This window comes from Coregonus lavaretus (assembly GCF_964263955.1).
Source record: "Coregonus lavaretus genome assembly, chromosome: 13".
Lineage (NCBI taxonomy): Eukaryota > Metazoa > Chordata > Actinopteri > Salmoniformes > Salmonidae > Coregonus > Coregonus lavaretus.
Window position 1 is genome coordinate 24114196 of NC_140000.1, and position 22889 is coordinate 24137084.

Below are 22889 nucleotides of genomic sequence, written 5' to 3' on the forward strand. Positions count from 1 at the left end.
CCAGAGCGATTTACAGTTAGTGAGTGCATACATTTTCATACTTTTTTCATACTGGCCCCCCATGGGAAACGAACCCACAACCCTGGCGTTGCAAGCGCCATGCTCTACCAACTGAGCTACACAGGGCCCTCATGGTCATCTACATGTTGCTAGCAATACATGTAATTATATGTCTGTCATATTGAGGTATCTAGCTATAAGTTAACCTTGATCAATCAAATAGATAAGTGTAAGCAATTATGGTCATTCCAACTGCTCTTACAGTGAGGGAAAAAAGTATTTGATCCCCTGCTGATTTTGTACGTTTGCCCACTGACAAAGAAATGATCAGTCTATAATTTTAATGGTAGGTTTATTTGAACAGTGAGAGACAGAATAACAAAACAAAAATCCTGAAAAACGCATGTCAAAAATGTTATAAATTGATTTGCATTTTAATGAGGGTAATAAGTATTTGACCCCCTCTCAATCAGAAAGATTTCTGGCTCCCAGGTGTCTTTTATACAGGTAACGTGCTGAGATTAGGAGCACACTCTTAAAGGGAGTGCTCCTAATCTCAGTTTGTTACCTGTATAAAAGACACCTGTCCACAGAAGCAATCAATCGATCAGATTCCAAACTCTCCACCATGGCCACGACCAAAGAGCTCTCCAAGGATGTCAGGGACAAGATTGTAGACCTACACAAGGATGGAATGGGCTACAAGACCATCGCCAAGCAGCTTGGTGAGAAGGTGACAACAGTTGGTGCGATTATTCGCAAATGGAAGAAAAACAAAAGAACTGTCAATCTCCCTCGGCCTGGGGCTCCATGCAAGATCTCACCTCGTGGAGTTGCAGTGATCATGAGAACGGTGAGGAATCAGCCCAGAACTACACGGGAGGATCTTGTCAATGATCTCAAGGCAGCTGGGACCATAGTCACCAAGAAAACAATTGGAAACACACTACGCCGTGAAGGACTGAAATCCTGCAGCGCCCCGCAAGGTCCCCCTGCTCAAGAAAGCACATATACAGGGCTGTCTGAAGTTTGCCAATGAACATCTGAATGATTCAGAGGAGAACTGGGTGAAAGTGTTGTGGTCAGATGAGACCAATATCGAGCTCTTTGGCATCAACTCAACTCGCCGTGTTTGGAGGAGGAGGAATGCTGCCTATGACCCCAAGAACACCATCCCCACCGTCAAACATGGAGGTGGAAACATTATGCTTTGGGGGTGTTTTTCTGCTAAGGGGACAGGACAACTTCACCACAAAATCCCTCCTGAGATGTGTGCAAATCTGGTGGCCAACTACAAGAAACGTCTGACCTCTGTGATTGCCAAAAATGGTTTTGCCACCAAGTACTAAGTCATGTTTTGCAGAGGGGTCAAATACTTATTTCCCTCATTAAAATGCAAATCAATTCATTACATTTTTGACATGCATTTTTCTGGATTTCTCTGTTGTTATTCTGTCTCTCACTGTTCAAATAAACCTACCATTACAATTATAGACTGATCATGTCTTTTGTCAGTGGTACAAAATCAGCAGGGGATCAAATACTTTTTTCCCCTCACTGTAACTAGGTGTCTTTGCGAGACAGACACAGACAGACAGAGGGGGGGGGGGGGGGGGGGAGCGGAAGACAGAGAGAGAAATGCAGAGAGAGAAACGGAGAAAGACAGCAGTGCAAATTTACTTAGACTTCAGTATTTCAACAACTGTTCTCTTCCAACTTGTTAGGCAATCACATGTATCTACAGGGGAAGGATGGCCAGCCACACAGGAGGGTGATTTTCATTAAGGAGGAGAAGGAGGCCGTGCTGACCAAGATGCATGCTGGCCATTTTGGAGTGAAGCGCATGATTGCCAAAATCAACCTGGCGTGGGATTGTCAAGGATGTGGACAGCTGGGCAAGTGAAATAACCTTTCGTTTATCAATCACATTCTATTATATCTGAAATTATTGTGATTTCAATGAGTGTCATATCAGAGTTTCAATTTGTCACTTTGTGCTTAAAAGGGGTGAAGACTGTGGCACCGGAGTTGAAGCCCATCAAAGTTGTTTCACCATGATCAGTAAGTGTACAGTGAGGGAAAAAAGTATTTGATCCCCTGCTGATTTTGTACGTTTGCCCACTGACAAAGACATGATCAGTCTATAATTTCAATGGTAGGTTTATTTGAACAGTGAGAGACAGAATAACAACAAAAAAATCCAAAAAAATGCATGTCAAAAATGTTATAAATTGATTAGCATTTTAATAAGGGAAATAAGTATTTGACCCCTCTGCAAAACATGACTTAGTACTTGGTGGCAAATCCCTTGTTGGCAATCACAGAGGTCAGACGTTTCTTGTAGTTGGCCACCAGGTTTGCACACATCTCAGGAGGGATTTTGTTCCACTCCTCTTTGCAGATCTTCTCAAAGTCATTAAGGTTTCGAGGCTGACGTTTGGCAACTCGAACCTTCAGCTCCCTCCACATATTTTCTATTGGATTAAGGTCTGGAGACTGGCTAGGCCACTCCAGGACGTTAATGTGCTTCTTCTTGAGCCACTCCTTTGTTGCCTTGGCCGTGTGTTTTGGGTCATTGTCATGCTGGAATACCCATCCACGACCCATTTTCAATGCCCTGGCTGAAGGAAGGAGGTTCTCACCTAAGATTTGACGGTACATTGCCGCGTCCATCGTCCCTTTGATGCGGTGAAGTTGTCCTGTCCCCTTAGCAGAAAAACACCCCCAAAGCATAATGTTTCCACCTCCATGTTTGACGGTGGGGATGGTGTTCTTGGGTCATAGGCAGCATTCCTCCTCCTCAAAACACGGCGAGTTGAGTTGATGCCAAAGAGCTCGATTTTGGTCTCATCTGACCACAACACTTTCACCCAGTTCTCCTCTGAATCATTCAGATGTTCATTGGCAAACTTCAGACGGCCCTGTTTATGTGCTTTCTTGACCAGGGGGACCTTGCGGGCGCTGCAGGATTTCAGTGCTTCACGGCGTAGTGTGTTACCAATTGTTTTCTTGGTGACTATGGTCCCAGCTGCCTTGAGATCATTGACAAGATCCTCCCGTGTAGTTCTGGGCTGATTCCTCACCGTTCTCATGATCATTGCAACTCCACGAGGTGAGATCTTGCATGGAGCCCCAGGCCGAGGGAGATTGACAGTTATTTTGTGTTTCTTCCTTTTGTAAATAATCGCACCAACTGTTGTCACCTTCTCACCAAGCTGCTTGGCGATGGTCTTGTAGCCCATTCCATCCTTGTGTAGGTCTACAATCTTGTCCCTGACATCCTTGGAGAGCTCTTTGGTCTTGGCCATGGTGGAGAGTTTGGAATCTGATTGATTGATTGCTTCTGTGGACAGGTGTCTTTTATACAGGTAAAAAACTGAGATTAGGAGCACTCCCTTTAAGAGTGTGCTCCTAATCTCAGCTCGTTACCTGTATAAAAGACACCTGGGAGCCAGAAATCTTTCTGATTGAGAGGGGGTCAAATACTTATTTCCCTCATTAAAATGCAAATCAATTTATAACATTTTTGACATGCGTTTTTCTGGATTTTTTTGTTGTTATTCTGTCTCTCACTGTTCAAATAAACCTACCATTAAAATTATAGACAGTGGGCAAATGTACAAAATCAGCAGGGGATCAAATACTTGTTTCCCTCACTGTAACAATTAATATTTTGCCCATATAAGTTGTTTTGTAATGGTTGCTTTATTTGACCACAGCAGAGTTCAATATTATAGAGTGTGTGTGTATGTGTGCGCGTGCTTGTGTGTGTGAGTCTCCTTACAAATATGAAATTCTGCATACTGTATGACACAGATACTGTACGGGTCAGAATAAAGTAATCTTCTCTCTAACACTTTAAATGTTAGGGGTGGACCTCATCAGACCCTTCACGAAATTCAGGAATGGCAGCAGCTGGTGTCTGACAGCGATCGATCACTTTACCAAGTGGGTGGAAGCAATACCCATTAAGGTCAGTAAAGGAAGAGAATGTGCTTAACTCTAAATACTTATGAAAATGTGATATTTCAGTTTTATATTTTTAATAAATTTGCAACAAATTTTCACTTTGTCATTATGGGGTATTGTGTGTAGATTGATGAGGGAAAAATTAATTTAATCAATTTTAGAATAAGGCTGTAACGTAACAAAATGTGGGAAAAGTCAAGGGGTCTGAATACTTTGTGATTGACTTAGTGTTGTTGTTTGTCTATTGCTATTTTTTTATTACGTACTTTCAGATCACTGAAAGTTCACCTGATGTGGTGGAAGTTGTCGAACCAGATCAGAACGCTTTCGAGGACCACCTTCAGGCACGGGCTGAGAAGGAGGTGGAGTTTACTGAACAGGTGAAAATGATTGTCCGCTGTTAATTTATTTTCTGGCCCTCCAAGAGATATGTAAGAAATGTATTTGAAATGTTCGTTTTTTTGTGTAAAACAACACAGTGGGGCCTAAATGTATTTGTGTGACAGAAATGTCAATACCATACATAATTGCTAATATAATTTCTATATTGTCTTTCTAAGGTCCTGTGGAAAAACATTTGAAAAAATCTACATAAAGAAGACAAATGTTGTTGCTTGTAGGGAGTGTTTCAAGACTGGTAAGACCAGAGACAAATGAGCTGGGGGACTTGTTGACCGGGATCATTGATAGCCAGCCACCCCTAGAAGGTATCCCCGATGATGACCATTTGGACAGTTAAGATGTGAGACCGTTCCAATCCTCATTTGGTAGGACGCATTCATTCAACATGTGCCATCCCTGGACTGCAGGGAATATGTAATGTTGTCAGTCATCTCTTGCACTCCCATCTTGAAATGTTCTCTAATGCAGCAATGCAATCATTTTCTAGAGGCAGATGATCACCATAGCTGGGAGGGGACTTGTCTTAACAGGATGAAGGTCAGCCGGCTACATCTGCAGCAGCCGGGAGGGAAGATTGTGTCACTAATCCGGGCCGGAGGACAAAGACACAGAGGCTGAGCATGCATGAGAAACTGCCCATGGAATTTCATAAGCGCAAACTAATGTATTTAAAAGAGCATGATCTGAAGATGCAAATCCTTCATGTTGAGTTGGTTATGGAGGAGGAGGAACGAAACATGAAGCAGCAGCAGTACCAATGTTATTCTCGACTCAGCACCAGTTTGGGGTCCCGACTTTTCCATTTGTGAATTAAAAATATTTTTGTTACCAATCCATGGGTATTGTTTGCTTCAATCATGAGCTATCTTTGTTGTGAGAAGTGTTGCATAGCAAAATCATCTCTGTAGGCTTGTCCATTTCTGTCATTGTCTGCCTCAACCATGGGAACATCTGGGTCATCTTCAATATGAGGATCTGGGCAGCCATGTTTGAGGTAATTGATCTGGTCAGCCATGTTTGAGGTAATTGTGAAGCACTGCTGTTGCAATTATGACAATGCAGCATCTTCTTTGTTGAAAGCGCAATGTGTTTCTGAGACACTGGAAACCACTCTTCCATACACCAAACACGTGCTCCACTACATCTCTGGTGTGGATATGAGCGTGGTTGTATCGTTGTTGCTCAGGTCCTTTTGTGGGAAGATAGGGGATGAACAAGAAGTTGGTCTGTGCATACCCACTGTCACCAAGTATGATTCAACTCTGTTGTCCTCCTTCAAGCTGAGCATACAAAGATGATCCTTGAGTCATTAGCTGCACCTTTTTAATGTGCAACAATGTTGGAGAACTGCACACACTTTGTACATTTATTGAGAACCAGTTTTTAAGATTCCTGTACTCCTCAGCATCTGCTGTAGAGGGACACTTGATGGGAATATGACATCCATCTATACAGCCAATGACTCCAGGGAAGTTCCCATAGTATGAAAAATGTATGCACTCACTAACTGTAAGTCGCTCTGGATAAGAGTGTCTGCTAAATGACTAAAATGTAAATGTAAATATTCATAGAACTATACCTTGTGGTTGGCTCGGGCAGCAGCATCAGGGAACTTGATGTAATTGTCTTTCAGTTCACATATAGCATTGCAGATTTTGTGGACTATTCTGCATTGAGTCGATTCACTTACACCACTAAAATCGGAAGGTTCCAGATGCCAAAAACCTCAAGGTGATCAGTACTTGTAGGGAAGGAGGGATGGGCCTTCCCCAAAGAGAGTAAGATGAAAGCCTTGGATCAAGCAAACAAATGTAATCTGCATGTTATCTGCACATATGTAAATGGTCACAGAAATGGATTTCATCAAAATCATTTAGTGGGTTGCTCCTGTCTATAACCACCCTTCTGTCTGGCCTTGGTGGTGCTCTTTGATCATCCTTGAAATAGTTCATGTAATCCATTTTCCTCCATTGCCAAGATCAACCTGGGGGCCAACATCCATTAATCTAAAGTTAAACCTGCCTCTGGCCAGGTTTAATTTAAGCTTTCACTTATACTGAACAAAAATATAAATGCAACATGCAACAATTTCTAAGATTTTACTGAGTTACAATTCATATAAGGAAATCAGTCAATTGAAATAAATTCATTAGGCCCTAATCTATGGATTTCACATGACTGGGAATACAGATATGCATCTGTCGGTCACAGATACCGTTTAAAAAAAAGTAGGGGAGTGGGTCAGAAAACCAGTCAATATTCTTCCGAGGGCATTGAGGAGTACACCACATCAGTCACTGGCTTCATCAATAAGTGCATCGATGACGTCGTCCCCACAGTGACTGTACGTACATACCCCAACCAGAAGCCATGGATTACAGGCAACATCCGCACTGAGCTAAAGGGTAGAGCCTCCACTTTCAAGGAGCGGGACTCTAACCCAGAAGCTTAAAATAAATCCCGCTATGCCCTCCAATGAACCATCAAACAGGCAAAGCGTCAATACAGGACTAAGATCGAATCGTACTACACCGGCTCCGATGCTCGTCGGTTGTGGCAGGGCTTGCAAACTATTACAGATCTACAAAAGGGAAGCACAGCTGCGAGCTGCCCAGTGACACGAGCCTACCAGACGAGCTAAATTACTTATATGCTCGATTCGAGGATAGTAACACTGAAACATGCATGAGAGCATCAGCTGTTCCGGACGACTGTGTGATAGTTTATCAAATCCCATTGTGATGCAGGGGGGGGGGGGGACTTTTTGGCTGGGGACATTATTTGGCATGACAGGCCCCCATTGATTTTGTTAGTCACTCTCACTCAGATATCATATTAACATGGCATAAGCCATGGCAGAATGTGTAGAATATCAGGAAATTAGCTTCAAAACTGCACAGATTTCTCTCCACCCCATGGCAAAATGTGTAGAATTGTAGGAAATTAACTGTATAACTGCAAATTCTTCTCTCCAACTCGGCATAGTCTCACGAGTGGCGCAGTGGTCTAGAGATCCTGGTTCGAATACAGGCTCTGTCGTAGCCGGCTGCGACCGGGAGACCCATGGGCGGCGCTCAATTGGCCCAGCGTCGTCCAGGGTAGGGGAGGGAATGGCCGGCAGGGATGTAGCTCAGTTGGTAGAGCATTGCGTTTGCAACGCCAGGGTTGTGGGTTCGATTCCCACGAGGGGCCAGTATGAAAAAGAAATACAAATAATAATGTATGCACTCACTAACTGTAAGTCGCTCTGGATAAGAGCGTCTGCTAAATAATGTAAATGGCAAAATGAGTAGAATTGCATGAAATGTGCTATAAAATCAACCAAATCTCCGCTATGGCCCCCAAAAGGCAAGGGCCGGCCCTGGCTTGAAGTGACATGATACCTTCGCAGTGAGGTGAACTACTTTTTTTATATATATATTTCATATATTTTGAAGTTTGTAATACTACTGAGCTCTAGATATTGTAGTTTGTGTACAAATCAGAGGATGTTTCAGAGTCTCAGGCGGACAACCGTGGAGGAAGACTTAAATACATATCATAAACCTTTCACAAGCACAGCGGAAGGGAAGTATAAATGCTCACAGAATCCCAGCTCGAAGTAGGGTGTGGCAAAAGACCACAAAATATCTTCTACGACGTTCAGCCCTCTAGCCGCTCTAGGCTAACAATCTAAACGATGATGTAGTCTTGAAAGTTTGTCAGTCTCGTAAATCCACTGGGTCAACCTTGTCTCTGTGCGAAAATCTTTCCTCCACTAAATCTTTCCCCGGGGACCGTACATGGCAAGTCTGCTTTCCATTAGGGAACAATCGGTGTTGCAGGTGCAAACTGCTAGTGTGACTCCCCAGCTGTTTCTGGTTTATCAGACCTGAACCTCACGCACACATCCCCAAAATGGACAGATGCCTCTAACTGGGGTGTGAGAAAGAGCAGCTGGGTAATACAAAGAAAAACAGGTGAACATCTTAAAATGGCCAGATTAACAGTTTAAGGTTGATACATTGTCACCTTTTCATCTTGGCCCACTTTGAGAGCAACTAATAATGCAACAGAATAATGTTTCCTTCTTATGTAAATGGCTATACAAGATCTTCAACTCAAGGGTTCATTGGGTGATCCACTATAAATCAACCTGTCCATCATAGATTATGAGGCTACATACTGTAGACCCTTGAATGCATTGTAACACATACTTGTATGATTTCTTGTCAACTTTTTCACATAACATTTTACAACGTACATAATTGTCCCATCTAAATCCATTTTGTGAATATTCTACTTTGGAGAGGTCTTACTGCAAATCTTGAGACGAGAGAAAGCACTACAAAATAAGTGTATGGATATCAACAATACTTTGCCAGGCGAGCTCCTGGCACAAAGCATCCCCATAAAGAATTGACTTTAGCTCCACAGTTTATCTCTGCATTCCTACTGAGAAAGCTCTGCTGGCCGCTACCCAGGGGAGTGAAATGTTATCGTGGGAGAAACCATCAAGAGAGCGCTCGCCACATAAAGCTACTGTTAGGGGCTGAGGTTAAAAAGCACTGAGTGCTAACTGATAACCATTGCAATGACCATATAGTCTGTATTGCGCATTTACATCAGGTGGGATTTGGAAGGGCGTACCACAAGGGTGGTCCTTATCCACACTGCTTTCTCCTCTTTGGTGGTTCAGCTGCTATCCTTCTGGGAATACAATTTATAGAATCCATTAGCTGTTACGAGACTTGCGTAAATCAAATAAAAACCTGCCAATAGTCTCCGGCCCTTTGTTCTTTTTTCAAATCACGCAGTTCTCCTCCGCTATCATTTATCATCCAAAGCAAAAACAGATAAAGCCGTATGCTTATACGCAAGTGCATTTGAAACCTACATTTCCATTACTGGTATTGATAGAAGAATTGACTTTTAGAGGGGGGGATTGAAATGGGTTGTGATGCTTGAGGGACTCCTGGCTGAAACCCATGTGTCATTCTCAGTCCGGGACTACAAAGCAATTTTCCAGCGTGCAGATTGGTGAGAAGGAATCAATAACTCACATTCCTGATTACTCTACAGAGGAAATAGAGTTTGTATTGTTTCTTCAAGACAAATGTAAGCCTCTGGCAAGATATATTGTATTTTCAGCGGTGAAGAAAGCCCCCTTAACTGAAAACTACTTTTCCCATTCACTCCTTTCATTACACCCCCAAACCAACACCTGCCTGTGCTGAGTGTTGAGCTCTTACTCTTTTTATTTGGTTTGTTTCTGTTCTTTCACTGTGGCCATCTCAATATCACTACTGCAGTTGTTGTCATCTAAAGTTCTACACCTATTTCACAGTTGATTTCACCTTAGCTGTGAACGGCCTTCCTGCTTTGTTGTTCCTTTGTCTACAAAAACTTTATTTCTCCTCCTGACAAATAAACCAAATGTTTTCTAGGAAATGTGAAGAGGAGCTTCTACAAACCAATTATTTCTAACATGAAATACTGCAGCACAATGGCCAGAATGTAATATGCAAAGGAAATAAGCAGGGGTGTGGGGTTGCACAGCTTTTATACAGCAAATGAGTAAATCAAACGTTTATTACGTTATATATTATAGATACACTGTCATATTACATAAGGACACATTTCTATTTTATGAGAAGTATTGCACCCCAGGAAGCAGGAATAGCAACCAAGGGGGAGTATAACAAAACATTGAGAAAATATTCCTGCTATCCCTTCTGGCTAAACATATCCTGATTATGTCAGTCACATACTGTATTACAAAACAACATTGGCTGAGAGCTGCCAGGAGACTTGGAATCTTTCTCATCAGATGCAGGTGTGGTCATGCACGTAACTCCCGGCTCTGGAAAGAAGGTGGAAAATGTATCTGCTGAATATCACACCAGAACTCTGACACTTTATTACACCGGAGTAGATTAACGGAAAACTGTAGTCATCATCGTAGTCTATATGATTCTTTTGTATTTTGCGAATCAGAGTGCATAAATGTTTATTGTGCCCTAGAGGCGCATAAGTAAAACTGACCTCATTATATCTGATAGAACTGCAACCTTTCCAATAGCTGCTGATGGTAAGTAGCTTTAGCTAAACCTTGTATAGTACATTTAATAACACCCAATACCTCTCTATCTACACTGGAAAATAATGCATGATTACCACACAAGTTATTGATCCACTTCATCAATCATTTGATTGAATTGATCCCTTCTTTCTGATGAAGGGCATTGACGGCCGAAACGTCATGATTTTAACTCAAATTAGATCAATAAAGATAACGTTTTCAATTGTGAGTGAGAGTCACGCCTCTTCCTTCAAAACATTGAATTGATCCCACTCACAACAATGCTGTGAAACCTCTTGACACAAAACGAACCATCCACCATGGATCATTTCAAATTGACACACACAGAAAAAAGCGCTCCATCCCACATGCAAGAAACAGACATCACCACTATGTTATGTCCTTGAAACCAAACCAATACAAAGATATGCAAGTGTAAGCAGCATAACCAAACATGGAACAATAACTTGTGCATAAACAGTTTTATAGCACTGTTGATGGTGCCAACGCTAGCTTTTACAATCACCCTACATTCATTCTGCCAGTGATTAAATGTCAAGGGCTCAGAGAAAGAAGAGAGAGAGTGAGAGAGAGAGCGTGTGAGAGAGAGAGAGAGAGATGGAGAGAGAAAAAAAGAGAGTAAGGGAGAGGTGATTAACCCATGTTAATCCAGTATCAGCTTTCCGTGATTTGGAGGCTTCCCAGTACATTACTCATTATATGCCGAAAGGTCTGTTAAATGCAGATTAGAGGGTGAGAAGAGGAATGGAGGCAGGACTTGAAATCCGTTCCTGATACTATCTGGCCTTCAACTGGACTATCCAAGCTTTGTTCCGTGATGATGTCCCCACTTGTCTCCTGTGTTTTCCTGCAGCTGTGCTCCATATTTCTGGTTCTCTGTTTCAAGCAGACTTTAAATTGAGCTATCCCCTGTAATTCAAACGCAAAAAGCTCAAGCCATAGACTTTTATCTGTCACATATTTTCCACTAGACATAATTTTGTGATGATTTTGCTCAATTCAAACCTGATGAGGCCACATATTTGGCTATAATTTCAATCTGCGTACAAAGACAACAGTACAAGAGAATACAGTCGACTTCTATAATAAGTGCACAGTGGATATATGTGAAGTCTGTTTACGTGCAACGTATTTCATGAGTCCCAATTCCAATATATTATTTTAAATTACCCTGGTTGACTGCCTGCTCTGGTTTAGTGCACACATTTATGACCATGCTAAATCATTGTTTACATCAGCAGCTGAAAGTATTAGAAATGTATGGTCAAATGTCTGAAAGAGGCTCACACTTCAAAAGACAAATCACATGCCCTCTGACATGAATCTCATCATACTAAATCTAAACCATCGCACCAACGATAACAGATACCATACTTTATGACCTTAGCCAGGCCTAACCAGGATTGTAATGCCCAATGACCTGAGCTGACCCCATCACATGACCCGGGACTTACCGTGCCGAAGCCAGGGAAGAGGCTGACTGCTGAGGCCGTATCCAGGGGAAACGGGAACTGGAACTGCTTCATGCCCAGAGACTGCTGGACAGTGGGCAGAGCAGGACGTATCAGCGTCGGCAGGAGGCCATTTTGACATGCATTACCTGTAGAGGAGAAGAAAGGGAATGGGCAATGTTAGATGGTCTGTGCTGTGGTGGTTCTCAGTTAAACAGGAGCATGATATTATGAGCAAACTGTAAAATGTCTCATAGCCCAAACCACCAAAAGTCAGACTCAAATGGGATGAAATATGAGAGCACTTGTATCCGATATTGGTCTGCCTTGCAGAATTCTTTGCCAAATCCAGGTTTGTGGTTTTCCCTGACTATGATGACCTCTCTTCTAATGAAAATAAGACCTCTAGACTGAGTCTGAAGAAGTTGTAGATAAACCGAGACAATTGAGACATAGCCTACAGAGACAAATACAATATGATGTTAATTGGATCATGGGAATGCCATGTCAGCCTTATCTAGTTGTATTTGACTCTTTAATAATCCTTCGCTTCTATCTCATAAGCACTGTTTAAAGCTGCAATCAATATATGTAACTTTTTGGGTGACCCGACCAAATTCACATAGAAATGTAAGTTATAAATCTGTCATTCTTATTGAAAGCAAGTCTAAGAAGTGGTAGATATGTTCTATGTGCGCTATTTCTATGCTTCCCGTTCTTACGTTTTGTTTTTGCGTCTTCTACTTTCGGTTTTGTACACCAGCTTCAAACAGCTGAAAATACAAAATGTTTGGTTATGGGAAATATATTTCACAGCGGTTTAGATGGTACAATGATTCTCTACACCAGGGTTCTTCAATTCCGGTCCTGGAGGGCCGAAACACTTCTGTTTTTTATTTCTACCTGGTAGTTAATTGCACTCACCTGGTGTCCCAGGTCTGAATTAGCCCCTGATTAGAAGGAGAGGATGAAAAACAGAGGTGTTTCGGCCCTCCAGGACCGGAATTGAAGAACCCTGCTCTACACTATAGTTGCTTGTTTTGTCAGATAAACTGAAACTAGGTGAACTATTCGAATTTTAGCAACCAGGAAATGGTGGAGTGATTTCTGCATAGGGCATCTTTAGGAGAGAAATGTCCTAATGCTGAAACCATCCTCTTAATTACAAATGTGAAATGAGTGCACCAGACTAGACAGATCTATAACTAAGTAGATTCAATAGCAAGGGCTGTAAAACTCCCTGGAAAAACCAAAGTAAATACTTATTGTCATGTACATAAGAGACTCCAGAGCAGGCTTTATAAGCCATGATTTACAACCAGCAGAGCCTTACTTCAACACCGGGGGATTAGAAAGCAGAGAAACGACCCCAGCTTTCCAAAACATTAGGAATTAAAGAAAGCCATTCTGTACCCATTAATTAGAACCAGGGATGACTTTTACTGACTTTTACCGCAGCACATTTAACAACATGAAGAACTCAGAGCCAGCATGACTAAAAGCGCAGATACCATATCAAAACACTGTCTTGAGACAAATAAAAACTATGTTTGCCACATTCAAGTCCCCAGGCGATAGTAAGGGTGAATAAAAAGAAACAGTTGTAAAAAAGAAAGAGGGAGAGAGGGAAAACCACAAGTCTTTTTTCCCTCCGCTCGGAGGAGCGCTGCCATCTGTTGGAAAGCAGCACATGCCGATGCTCATGTGGAGACACGTCCCAGTTCTCCTCTAACAAAGCATGTCCTTCTGCAGCCATCATCCCTGCAGGATCCTCCACTGACATGTTGCCTGACGTCACCTTGGAAACACGCTGCCGACAAGCTAGATTGCCTACCAGAAATGTAACGTGCAGTCAAAACAGCCTATTCAAACAACCAGAACTGTACTCTCCATGGCTGATGTTGAGGAGTGAGGAGTGAGCTACAGTATCCAATGGGTGGTGTTTCAAATATAAATGTGTCCATGGAAAAAAGGAGGGAATGTATCTGGTTGTGATGGAATTGTTATACCTACATGTTTGCACATACAAGAAGGCACATAGGAGTCCAGCATCTCAGCTCTATTGAATGACAAAAAGCAAACAAATCACATAGGTCAATATTTTAGCCAATCTTTTAGTCTCCCCTAACACAGTGCAGTAACTCAAAAACCAATTTCCCCATTTTAGGATGGCGTACTGAGACAAGACTCTTTAACCTCATGGGTTCATTTTCACTTCCTCCGTTCTGAAGGATAGCAAAGCAATACTGATCTCCCAACATGCCCGAACACACAAGGAGACATTCCATCTTTTAACATTGCCTCGTGTAAGGCTAGAGTTTCAACTCCCTGACCTGAACATTATATTGGCTCATGGCTCATTGTAGTATTAAGAGTGGCGCTTGTAGACTAGAGTAAGTTCTGTCTCTAGGTATGAGACCCTCCAGCTGTGTATAGGACACTCTTAGAAAAAAGGGTTCTTCAGCTGTCCCCATAGGAGAACCTTTTTTGGTTCCAGGTAGAACCCTTTTTGGTTCCAGGTAGAACCCTCTCTGAAAAGGGTCCTACATTGAACCCCAAAATGGGTTCTACCCGGAATCAAAGGGTTCTCCTATGGGGAGTGTGCATGTGTGTTTTCATGTGGTGTGTTTTGAAAGACGTGTAAAATAGATATGTGTGCTGCTCGTAAATGCATGTAAGTGTGTCCTTGTAAGTTTGTTTAATGTGTATCTGTCCACGTCTTGGGCGTCACGCGTCTTTTCATGCATGTCTGTGCCTGTGGGCGCCTTGCAGATTGCCCCATATCGCCCCTCTTAAAAATGTTTTATCTGGAACTAAAACCCTGCGGCTGTGTGTTGAGCGAGAGTAAAGATGTCTGGAGGACACAGACTACCGTGAATAATTAATCGTCTTCCTCACCCACCTCCGCCTCTCCTGGTCCTGATCCTGACTGCTCTCCGATAAGATCTGTCCAAAGGGCTGAGATTCCACACAGCCGGAAAACTGCTGTCATAGAATATAGAATCTACGAAGCAATGGTCTACTATTTCACGGAGCAAATATAAATCCAATTATTGGAAAATATGAGTTCAACTGCGTGTCAAAACCATTAATATCCTTATGATGTCTATTCAGATGCGTTTCACAGCATTGTGTTCTCAGGGGCTGTCTGATTGTATTCCATGACTCTTCCATTACACTCAGGATCAATCACTGTAATTAAGATGCAGGGGTTACAGTGCTATCACCCAATTAACAAAAACTACAAAGAATGTAGAAACATTAACATCTCTTATTAATCAATAATATTTGAAGATTGGTCAATTAGAAACAGATTTACAGCTTTCTAATTTCTCTCTAACAAAATTATGTAAATGTACCCCAAGGCTACATGTTTGTATCCATTTCAGTAAATTCTCTGCTGCATTTATAACAGTTAGGATTTATCTCCGGGCTCTAGAATAGCCTGGCTAAAACTAGAACCCCACCCTCGCAATGTAACCCGCTCTGTTGTCATGACTTTCGCGGTGTAACCTCTAATAAACACAGCTGTCTTGGAGTTTGATCCAACAATCACTTCCCCTGTGCTCTGTAATCTGAGGTTAACCAAATAGACATTTACATGCTCTTAAACCAGATACACCAGATACTTGCTCTGGGCCTCCAACTCAACACTAATGCTTTGTATGATTACAGCTCACACTTAGACACATTACTCCTGCTGAGTTATTGCCCTTTTATTGGCCTTTTTCATTCATTTGGACTCAGTTCATGAAGGGGGTTATTTGCATAGGGGGCACAGGGGTATTGCCCCCCTTGATTTTCTGAAATTCTAAGAGATCAAATTCATATGAATTTGTAGAAGTATTATGTGACATGAGGATTTATATTATTCAAAATGTGTATTCAAAAAGTTTTAAACCAAAAACATCTTTGAGGAAAACCACAAACTTGGATTTGGCAGACACAAAACAACAAAAAGTATTTATATCACTGACACAACAGCTAATTTAGCATGGTTTATAGTGTAACATATTATGCAAACAATATTAATATCTTCATCCACAAATGCTTAAGCAATGCATGTTCTCCACAACCAAAACCTAACAACCTTCCTTCCTCCCTGTTCCTCCGTTATGCAATGACGACATTAGACATTAGCACAACAACAAAATTATTCTATTCACAATGCACTTCTCGTACATTTGACAAAAGTGACAAAATAGCGTTTCACCACCCTATCGTCACCAGGGCTACCCGTCTCCAGGTGGGTCTGGAGGCTGAGCCAGAACCAGGGAGGTGACTACACAGACCAAGGACACCAGACCAGTCACGTCCCTACTACATCAACACTCCTTGCCCTTCAATGTACACAGAGAGCTAATGTCAACAGCATGCATGTCAGTACAGGATAGATTGACTGCATCAATTCTTGTTTTTGTGAGAAATATTATTGTGTAGAAAATTCCAAATGGTCTGTATAATCAACTTACATATAGCTCTGACAGACATACTTACCCCACCAGACATGCCACCAGAGGTCTCTTCACAGTCCCCAAATCCAGAATGAATTCAAGGCAACACACAGTATTATATAGAGCCATGATCACATGGAACTCCATTCCATCTCAAATTATTCAAGCAAACAAATAAAACAACACCGCACAGCACCTAGGCTTTTAGGCATATGTATATGTACTGATGTGTGTGTAACAGTCAGTAGGACCTTTTTTTGGTTCTATTGTTCTTATTTTCAATGTGTATAGTTCAGTCCTTGAGCTGTTCTTTTCTCTTGATATTCTGTATTATGTAATGTTTTATGTTTTGTGTGGACCCCAGGAAGAGTAGCTGCTGCTTCAGCAACAGCTAATGAGGATCCGAATAAAATAAAAAATACTCCTGTGGATGAACACCTGCCAGGCGACCAACAGTCACAGGTCTCTGAGAGCTTATGCATCTCTACACCTGACACACATCCTACATCATAACCTCTTTCCTAAAGGACGCATTAACAGTCTGCTCACAATCTCACCTGGCTCCAAAACAAAAACTCTCTGTAACACTTTACTTAAAGCCTGCAGGTATATTGCATTATAATGCAGTTATAATGCATTATAAATCTTGTCATGAGCATGATGTATAATGAACCCCTTATAATGTCAGAATCTCACTCTATTAGGTTGCAGTGTAATTTGAGATTATTTTAATCCCACAAAAAAAGACAGTGCCCTTTTACGAAGCCTTGCTGCAGAAGAATCAGTGTAATTATTCTTCTAACGTGAGAATGTAAGCCAGCGATGTGAAGAGCACTCCTGCTTTAAGTCTGCCTAAGCCCCTCATCAAACACGAATCTAATGGAAGAAGTCACATTCTTTCATTTCTCGGACTATTCTGCACAGCATATCAAGTGGCTCGCAAAGCCGACCGTGAGCTAGCTCCTTCTTTGAATTCCTTCGCTATAAACACATCGGCGAGACTCTATAAAACATGTGAGATGAAATCCAAACCTTGGACTTTCAACCCCACACATGGATCTAGTCTGGCAGGATGGATAATGTCTAGGGGGGATAGACACGGGGCGTAGGGCTTATCCAACTGTGTTAAATCTAGTAAGTGTGGAACTTCACACTTTCCTTCCTTTTACGTTAATCAAACCATCCGTTCCATCTCTGAAGAGGATGCATGTACTGCTAATGCCACACATGCACACAATCACACACACACACACCAACTCACCGAAAAACATGCTGCTCTCCATGGCTCCTTAGACATGGGGGTCTGTATGTCCTCTCGGATGCCCTGCCAGCTTGTGTGTGTGTGTGTCCATGGGCAGCAGCCTGGGCATGTCTCACACACTCTTTATGTGTGTTTGTGTGAGTCTGTGCAGTGCTGGAGTCCGTCTATCTATCTGCGTGTCTGCAGCCGTTACTGTGTGCAGCCGTTACTCTCCTCTCACAGTGGTCTGTGTCCCCCTCCTTCGTCTCGCTCTCTCTCTATCTATCTCTCCATCTCTCTCTCTCTCTCTCTCTCTCTCTCTCTCGTCTTGCTGGTTCTGCTTGTCTCTCCTCCCGTCCTCCTTTACACTCTCCTCTCTACTCTACTTGAGTGCTGGCCCCTCTGCGTGCTTCTCTTCTCTCCAAGGTGTCTATCTACATTTTCCAGCTACAGCTTCTCTTCTGATCTATTCCTCTCTCTCTCTCTCTCTCTCTCTCTCTCTCTCTCTCTCTCTCTCTCTCTCTCTCTCTCTCTCTCTCTCTCTCTCTCTCTCTCTCTCTCTCTCTCTCTCTCTCTCTCTCTCTCTCTCTCTCTCTCTCTCTCTCTCTCTCTCTCTCTTCTTTGTTAAATGTGTAAAACTCTCGCCGTCTCCTCTCTCACACTTTCTATATATCTTTCCCTCTTTTTCTCTCCTTTTAATATCTTTCTTTCTTTACTTCTTTCTTTAACTACCTATCTTCCTCTGTTCTCTGTTCTCTCTTTCTCTGTCTGTTTCCTTACTCCCTTATCTCTCGTTACTCTCTTTTTCTCTGCCTCTCCATGCTCACTCTCTCTCTATCTCTCTCCATGCTCTCTCTCTATTTCTCTCTCTCTCTCTCTCTCTGTCTGTAATCTGACTCCTGAAGCTGGGCTGATATCAGTGCTGTGCTGTTGGTGTGAGATCCACTGCTCTTCTCCGTTGTTTTCTGGTGGCTCCTCATGCACAACTCAACATAACACAGAACAGAACACCACCAGGCACAAGCGACAGCCACCAGCCACACAGAGAGACAGCTGGTCGCTGTTACCCACAAATACCAACTAGGTTTTGTGATGCACAACAAGGGTTTGCCTGTATATATATATATGTGTGTGTGTGTGTGTGTGTGTGTGTGTGTGTGTGTGTGTGTGTGTGTGTGTGTGTGTGTGTGTGTGTGTGTGTGTGTGTGTGTGCCAGCATCCACCCACTTAACCTCCACCGCCCTTGGCTCTGTTTTCACACAATCACTTTGATTGGTTCACTGTAATGCCTCTGAAGGTCAGACAGCAGCATTGACCGCTCCAAAGCCTGGCCACCGCTATCGACTACAAATGAGACAGTCCTGATCAGAGCGATGTCTGTCCACACACACCCCGAGATAGCCAGCCCAGCCTTTAGTGACATCATAACTGTCTCCTCAAGACCCAAAAAGAAATCAATGTTCTCAAGTGTTGCGATTTCTCTCCTCCTATCCCCTCAGGCTCCGCTATGGCAGCCATCTCGCATCGCACAGATGTTTTCAATTAATCCTGAAACCCATTCTGTCTCGCCCAACCCCCGAGCCCACTTCCAGTAAATACGTTTATTCCATATCTGAAACGGCAGCCTCTCCTTCTCTCCCTCCTCTCTTGGTCATTCACTCTCTCTCTCGCTCTGTCTCTCTCTCTCTCTCTTTCACTGGTGGTGGCTGTGGTGGCTGGGCGAATGTGGTTTTTAACCTTGACTCGCAAGTGTCAGTGGCGGGATGGTGCATTATTTGTCACCATGAATAGCGGTTAAAGCAGCAACGCAGCCCGGAGGAGCACCACTGCACCACATGCAAGTGCAGCCTGGGCTACTTCATTAATCTTGCTGTCACTTCCATGACGCTTTTCATTAGTTATGGGGCTATCTGATCAACAGGCAGACTCCCTGGCTTTTCAAAGCCTTTAAACTGCTATCTGGGAGAGGGAGACTGAGGAGGGGAAAGAGCCAGGAGAGAGAGACATACATGAAAAAATACTACAGTTTACTATAGAATACTACATTACTTACTATGGAATTCTATAGTAAACTGTAGTAAGTATACTGTAGAATACTATACTACACACTGTAGTATCCCTCAATCATGTGTAGTACTTACTATAGAATGTTGTAGTATACGGTAGAAAACTACAGTAAATACTACAGTATTATCCACAAAAAAACACTGAAGTAAATACTCCAGTAATGTCTGCAAAAACACTACAGTCCGCAAAAACACTACACTTTTTAACTATGGTAACTAGTAAAGTATTTAATTTGCATATACCCATTCCTCTCCCCCATATTGCAATTTGTGCCACCAATAAGTGAGAAACCTACATGCCAAGTGTACAATATTATTGTGTTCCCTACAGGTTATAGAAAAGAGCAGAAGCTCTGAACTATCCGTTCAGATCTCAGTCCTACAAACCTACAGGTTATGGAACATTTGCTGGAAAGCCTCCACTTCTATGTCAAAGATAATAAAACAAAAACACTATAGTAAATACTACAGTAATGTCCGCAAAAACACTACAGTAAATACTACTGTAAAGTACAGTCCACAAAAACACTACGGTACATATTATTATTTTTTTGGTAATTTAGCAGACACTCTTATCCAGAGTAGCTTAAGTGCCTTGCTCAAGGGCACATCGACAGATTTTTCACCTTTCGGTTAATGGCCTAAAACTCTTACCCACTAGGCTACCTCCAATCCGCAAAAACACAACATTAATTACTATAGTATATACTACAGTTTTATTTTTATACTATAGTTAACTGTAAATACTGTGAATGCTACAGTAAAGTCAGCAAAAACACTATAGTATTTATACCATATTATAAACTGGGTGGGTTGTGCCCTGAATGCTGATTGGCTGAAAGCCGTGGTATATCATACCATATACCACGGGTATGACAAAAACATACTTTTTACTGGTCTAATTACGTTGGTAACCAGTTTATAATAGCAATAAGGCATCTCGGGTGTTTGTGGTATATGGCGAATCTACCACAAGGGCTGCAAAACTCCCTGGAAAAACCAAAGGGGGGGGGGGGGGGGGGGGTTAACAGAGTTGCATAAAGACTATGGTTTCACGGAACAGTGGCCAGTGTCACCTTCAGTACCACCATGCTTTCGATCACACACTCAGGCCCCTTTCACTGCAAAGTCAAACGCCTGGTGAACAGTGCACATAAACATTTTGACAGTGGTGAAAAAAGTTCTCAACTGTCATACTTGAGTAAAAGTAAAGATACCTTCATAGAAAATGATTCAAGTAAAAATGAAAGTCACCCAGTAAAATACTACTTGAGTAAAAGTCTACAAGTATTTTGTTTTAAATAGTTAAGTATCAAAAGCAAATGTAATCGCTAAATATACTTACGTATGAAAAGTAAAAGTATACATTTCAATATACTGTATATATATATATTTTTTTTACAGATAGCCAGGGGAGTTATGGTACGTTACGGTAGTCCATTGTATCCGATGATGACTTCCACTTCTGAGTTAACAGTGAATTCTATGGTGACTGTAGAGTCCAATCCGAGATCCACAAACTTGATTGCAGGTGGGGCATATTTAGTCTGTGTTGGCGGGGGCACCAGCCTGTGTAGCATCACCTTGGCCAGGACCTTGCCGGCAACAGCCAGAAGGGATATCCCCTGGCTGTTGCCGCAGATGGACTTGTCACCCTTGTTCTTATAGATGTTGACAATGTTTGCATCCCGCCACTGTTGGGGGATGATCTCCCGGTCCCAAAACCTCAGTGATGTACTGGTAGAGCATTCTGGTGCAGAAGGAACCTCTTAAGTAGCTCTGCCGGGATGCTGTCAGCGCCAGGAGTCTTGTTGTTCTTGAGGGAACGGATAGCTGATAACACCTCTTGGAAGGTTGGCAAATGGTTGAGGTCTTGAATGGGTGGACGGACAGGCAGTTCTTCCAGGATGGAGTGGTCTGTAGGAGAGTGCTGATTGAGTACTGCTTGAAAGTGGTCAGCCCACCTCATCAGGATCTGGTTTTGGTCCTTCAAGAGAGTCAGACCATCAGCTGTTTTCAGGGGGGTGATGGAGCAACTTCTAGGGCCTCCAACACTCAGACATAATTTACAAACGAAGCATTTGTGTTTAGTGAGTTCGACAGATCAGAGGCAGTAGGGATGAACAGGAATGTTCTTTTATTTTTATTTATTTTTTTCACCTTTATTTAACCAGGTAAGCCAGTTGAGAACAAGTTCTCATTTACAATTGCGACCTGGCCAAGATAAAGCAAAGCAGTGCGATTAAAAACAACAACAACACAGAGTTACATATGGAATAAACAAAAACGTACAGTAAATAACACAATAGAAAATAGAAAATCTATATACAGTGTGTGCAAATGTAGTAAGTTATGGAGGTAAGGCAATAAATAGGCCATAGTGCAAAATAATTACAATTGAGTATTAACACTGGAGTGATAGATGTGCAGAAGATGATGTGCAAATAGAGATACTGGGGTGCAAATGAGCAAAATAAATAACAATATGGGGATGAGGTAGTTGGGTGGGCTAATTACAGATGGGCTGTGTACAGGTACAGTGATCAGTAAGCTGCTCTGACAACTGATGCTTAAAGTTAATGAGGGAGATAAGTGTCTCCAGCTTCAGAGATTTTTGTAGTTCGTTCCAGTCATTTGCAGCAGAGAACTGGAAGGAATGGCGGCCAAAGGAGGTGTTGGCTTTGGGGATGACCAGTGAGATATACCTGCTGGAGCGCATACTACGGGTGGGTGTTGCTATGGTGACCAATGAGCTAAGATAAGGCGGGGATTTGCCTAGAAGTGATTTATAGATGACCTGGAGCCAGTGGGTTTGGCGACGAATATGTAGTGAGGGCCAGCCAATGAGAGCGTACAGGTCACAATGGTGGGTAGTATATGGGGCTTTGGTGACAAAATGGATGGCACTGTGATAGACTACATCCAATTTGCTGAGTTGAGTGTTGGAAGCTATTTTGTAAATGACATCGCCGAAGGCTTTGTTGCGAAACAGGAAGCCGATTCTAGATTTAACTTTGGATTGGAGATGCTTAATGTGAGTCTGGAAGGAAAGTTTACGGTCTAACCAGACACCTAGGTATTTGTAGTTGTCCACATATTCTAAGTCAGACCCGCAGAGAGTAGTGATTCTAGTCGGGCGGGCGGGTGCAAGCAGCGTTCGATTGAAGAGCATGCATTTAGTTTTACTAGCGTTTAAGAGCAGTTGGAGGCCACAGAAGGAGTGTT

General features: G+C 42.4%; 1 protein-coding gene across 1 annotated transcript in view; it reads right to left on the minus strand.

Annotated features, from left to right (window-relative positions):
- The window catches only part of LOC311139984 (zinc finger protein 385D-like), a gene marked incomplete at its 5' end in the record, with an annotated part of 112796 nt that overhangs the window by 33627 nt on the left and 56280 nt on the right, over positions 1-22889 (minus strand). Inside the window, one exon of the mRNA XM_084174969.1 lies at positions 11908-12053. Within this exon, the coding sequence (XP_084031095.1) occupies positions 11908-12053 (146 nt within the window). The remainder of the gene's footprint in view (positions 1-11907; positions 12054-22889) is intronic.